Genomic DNA, 2,446 nt, shown 5'->3' on the forward strand with positions numbered 1-2,446 from the left:
GAGGTTTGAATGGTTTAAGAGTTGAAAGGGTAATATTGAAAAATTTAAAGGGGTAATTGGAAACCAAAATCAGGGAGTCTAAGTCTGGAATTGCCTAGAAGGTTCTAGAAGATAATAGTAGGGACTAAAGTATATTGAAACAACTGAAATTAGGTCAGATTGGGGGTAAAAAGGGTAATAACAAGAACCTAAAGGGGTTAATTTGGAAGTATGAATGGATAAACTTTAGGGAAAATATCGGAAGTTTTTAGTATTGGATAATTGTCCCTTTTTTGGTGTTGAAAGATGCTAAAAATTGGTAAAAAGGACAGTTGTGCCAGGTCTATTGAAAAAGATGTTGTACTATCCTTTTTTACAGCTGATATCTCTAAAATTTATGCTGGAATATGAAAGTCACAAAGTCAAGCCCATAGGCAAAGGAATAGCATCCTTTTTAGCCAGTCAAAAAGTCACATATCCAGCATATGAAAGTAGCGAAAATGAGGATGCTGAGATGGATGTATGGGCATACTAGATTAGATAGAATTAGAAATGAAGTTATTCAAGACAAGGTGGGAGTGGCCCCTGTGGAGGCAAAGATGCGTGAGGCAAAGTTGAAATGGTTTGGGCATGTTAAGAAGAGAAACACAGATGCCCCAATCAGGAGATGTGAGAGGTTGGCCTTGGGAGGTGAGAGGAGGGGTAGAGGTAGACCTAAGAAGTCTTGGGGTGAAGTGATCAGGCAGGACATGAAGCAGCTTGAGCTGACCGAGGACATAACCCTAGATAGAAGGGCGTGGAGGTGGAAGATTAGGGTGGAAGGTTAGTAGGTAGTCGGGCATTTCCCTTTGTCCTCCCTAGTTCGATAGTATTAGTGCCAGTATGGTACCCATTTTTCCTTAGTTTGCTATAGCCGCGTGTCTTGTTCTGTTACTACTTACCTTCGGTATTCCGCAGTTTGCTAGCAGGACTTTGTCATATTCTCGTGTGCTGCCTTGGACTTATCTGCCTAAATATACTATCTTGATATTACTTGTTATTGGTACTATCTTGCTATTCTTTCTTGTTATCTTCGATTTAGTTTTCTAACTATTTGTCTTGCTATGAGGGATTCCTTCACCTTCTTTAACCAAGGGTCATTCGGAAACAGTCTTCGGGTAAGGCTGCGTACATCCTACCCTTCCCAGACCATACTTGGTGGGATTATACCGGGTAGTAGTTGTTGTTGGACCCGCTCCCATCCTTCCATTCTTGCTCTCTCCTCTATATAAGACCACTCATTTTTTGTCACGACCCTAAACTCAGACTCAGTCGTGATGGCGCCTCTCGTGAAGACAAGGACAGCCGACACAACACCCAATTCATTTTAAACAATTAAAATAAAATAATTTAAGACTTTAACATAATAGGTCCCAAATAAATAGTGAAAAAGTACAATTTGCGGAATAGACACAGCCCAACATCAGAGAGTCACCAGTTATGAGCATCTAACACAAGTCTAGGAATACGAAAAAGGGACTACACAGTCTATTACAAAATCCAGTACAAGGGAAAGAAATAATGATAAGAGGGAGAAACACTGGGTTGCGAATGCCGAGCAGCTACCTAGTGAACTCTGAAAATCTGCTGAAAGCTATCAACCCTTGCTAGCAGGACCTGAAGTGCCTAAATCTGCACACAGAGTGTAGGGATAAAGTGAGTACTCCAACTCAGTGAGTAATAATAATAAATGAAGACTGAGCGATAAGAAATCACGTAAAAACACAACAACATGCTATAAAGAGGCAGAGTAAAACCAGTAAAGTGCAATAAAGTAGTGAAATCTCATAAAACACCTTAGTTCAGTTTAAGCTTCTTTAAAATACCTTTTAGCAGTTAAACAAGTAAATGACAGGCAGCTAAAAAAGATAAACACATAAAAATCGCCCCTCAGGCAGAATACCAACAGAATCAACCCCTTAGGCAATACAATGGAACAACACCAGCCCCTCGGGCTATATCTCATATAACAATGGGTACCCGCGCTCACTGGGGGTGTACAGACTCCGGGAGGGGCCCTTTACGGCCCAAGCGCAATATCAAGCATTCTCGTGGCATAATCAATAGGTTCTCGGCCTTATATCAACAAGCCACCTCATGTCGTACAATCTCAGGCCCTCGGCCTCATAATCATAAATTAGTGTATCACTGCTGCGGCGTGCAGCCCGACCCAAAAGTATCCTCACAACACAGGCCCTCGGCCTTACTCAGTCAAAAATCTATAAAAGCCACTCGGGCACAGTAAAATATGATGCTCAGCCAAAAATATTATTTAAAGTGTCAAAATAGAGTAAACATGGTTGAGTTATGAAAACAGTATAGTATAGCATGACTGAGTACAGATGTAAAATCAAAATAGTGAGAAAATAACAGTAAAAATCCCCTAAGGATCCAAATAGTTGGCACGAGACCTAAACATGGCATTTAC

At 40.8% G+C, this 2,446-nt stretch overlaps 1 protein-coding gene across 1 annotated transcript; it reads left to right on the forward strand.

Annotated features, from left to right (window-relative positions):
• Positions 1-479: 479 nt before the first annotated feature.
• Positions 480-806, forward strand: LOC142172659 (uncharacterized). Its single transcript, XM_075236326.1, has one exon. It carries the CDS (start codon positions 480-482, stop codon positions 804-806), a length of 327 nt encoding a protein of 108 aa, XP_075092427.1.
• The last annotated feature ends 1,640 nt before the right edge of the window (positions 807-2,446 follow it).

Source organism: Nicotiana tabacum, chromosome 18, assembly GCF_000715075.1.
Source record: "Nicotiana tabacum cultivar K326 chromosome 18, ASM71507v2, whole genome shotgun sequence".
Taxonomy (NCBI): Eukaryota; Viridiplantae; Streptophyta; class Magnoliopsida; order Solanales; family Solanaceae; genus Nicotiana; species Nicotiana tabacum.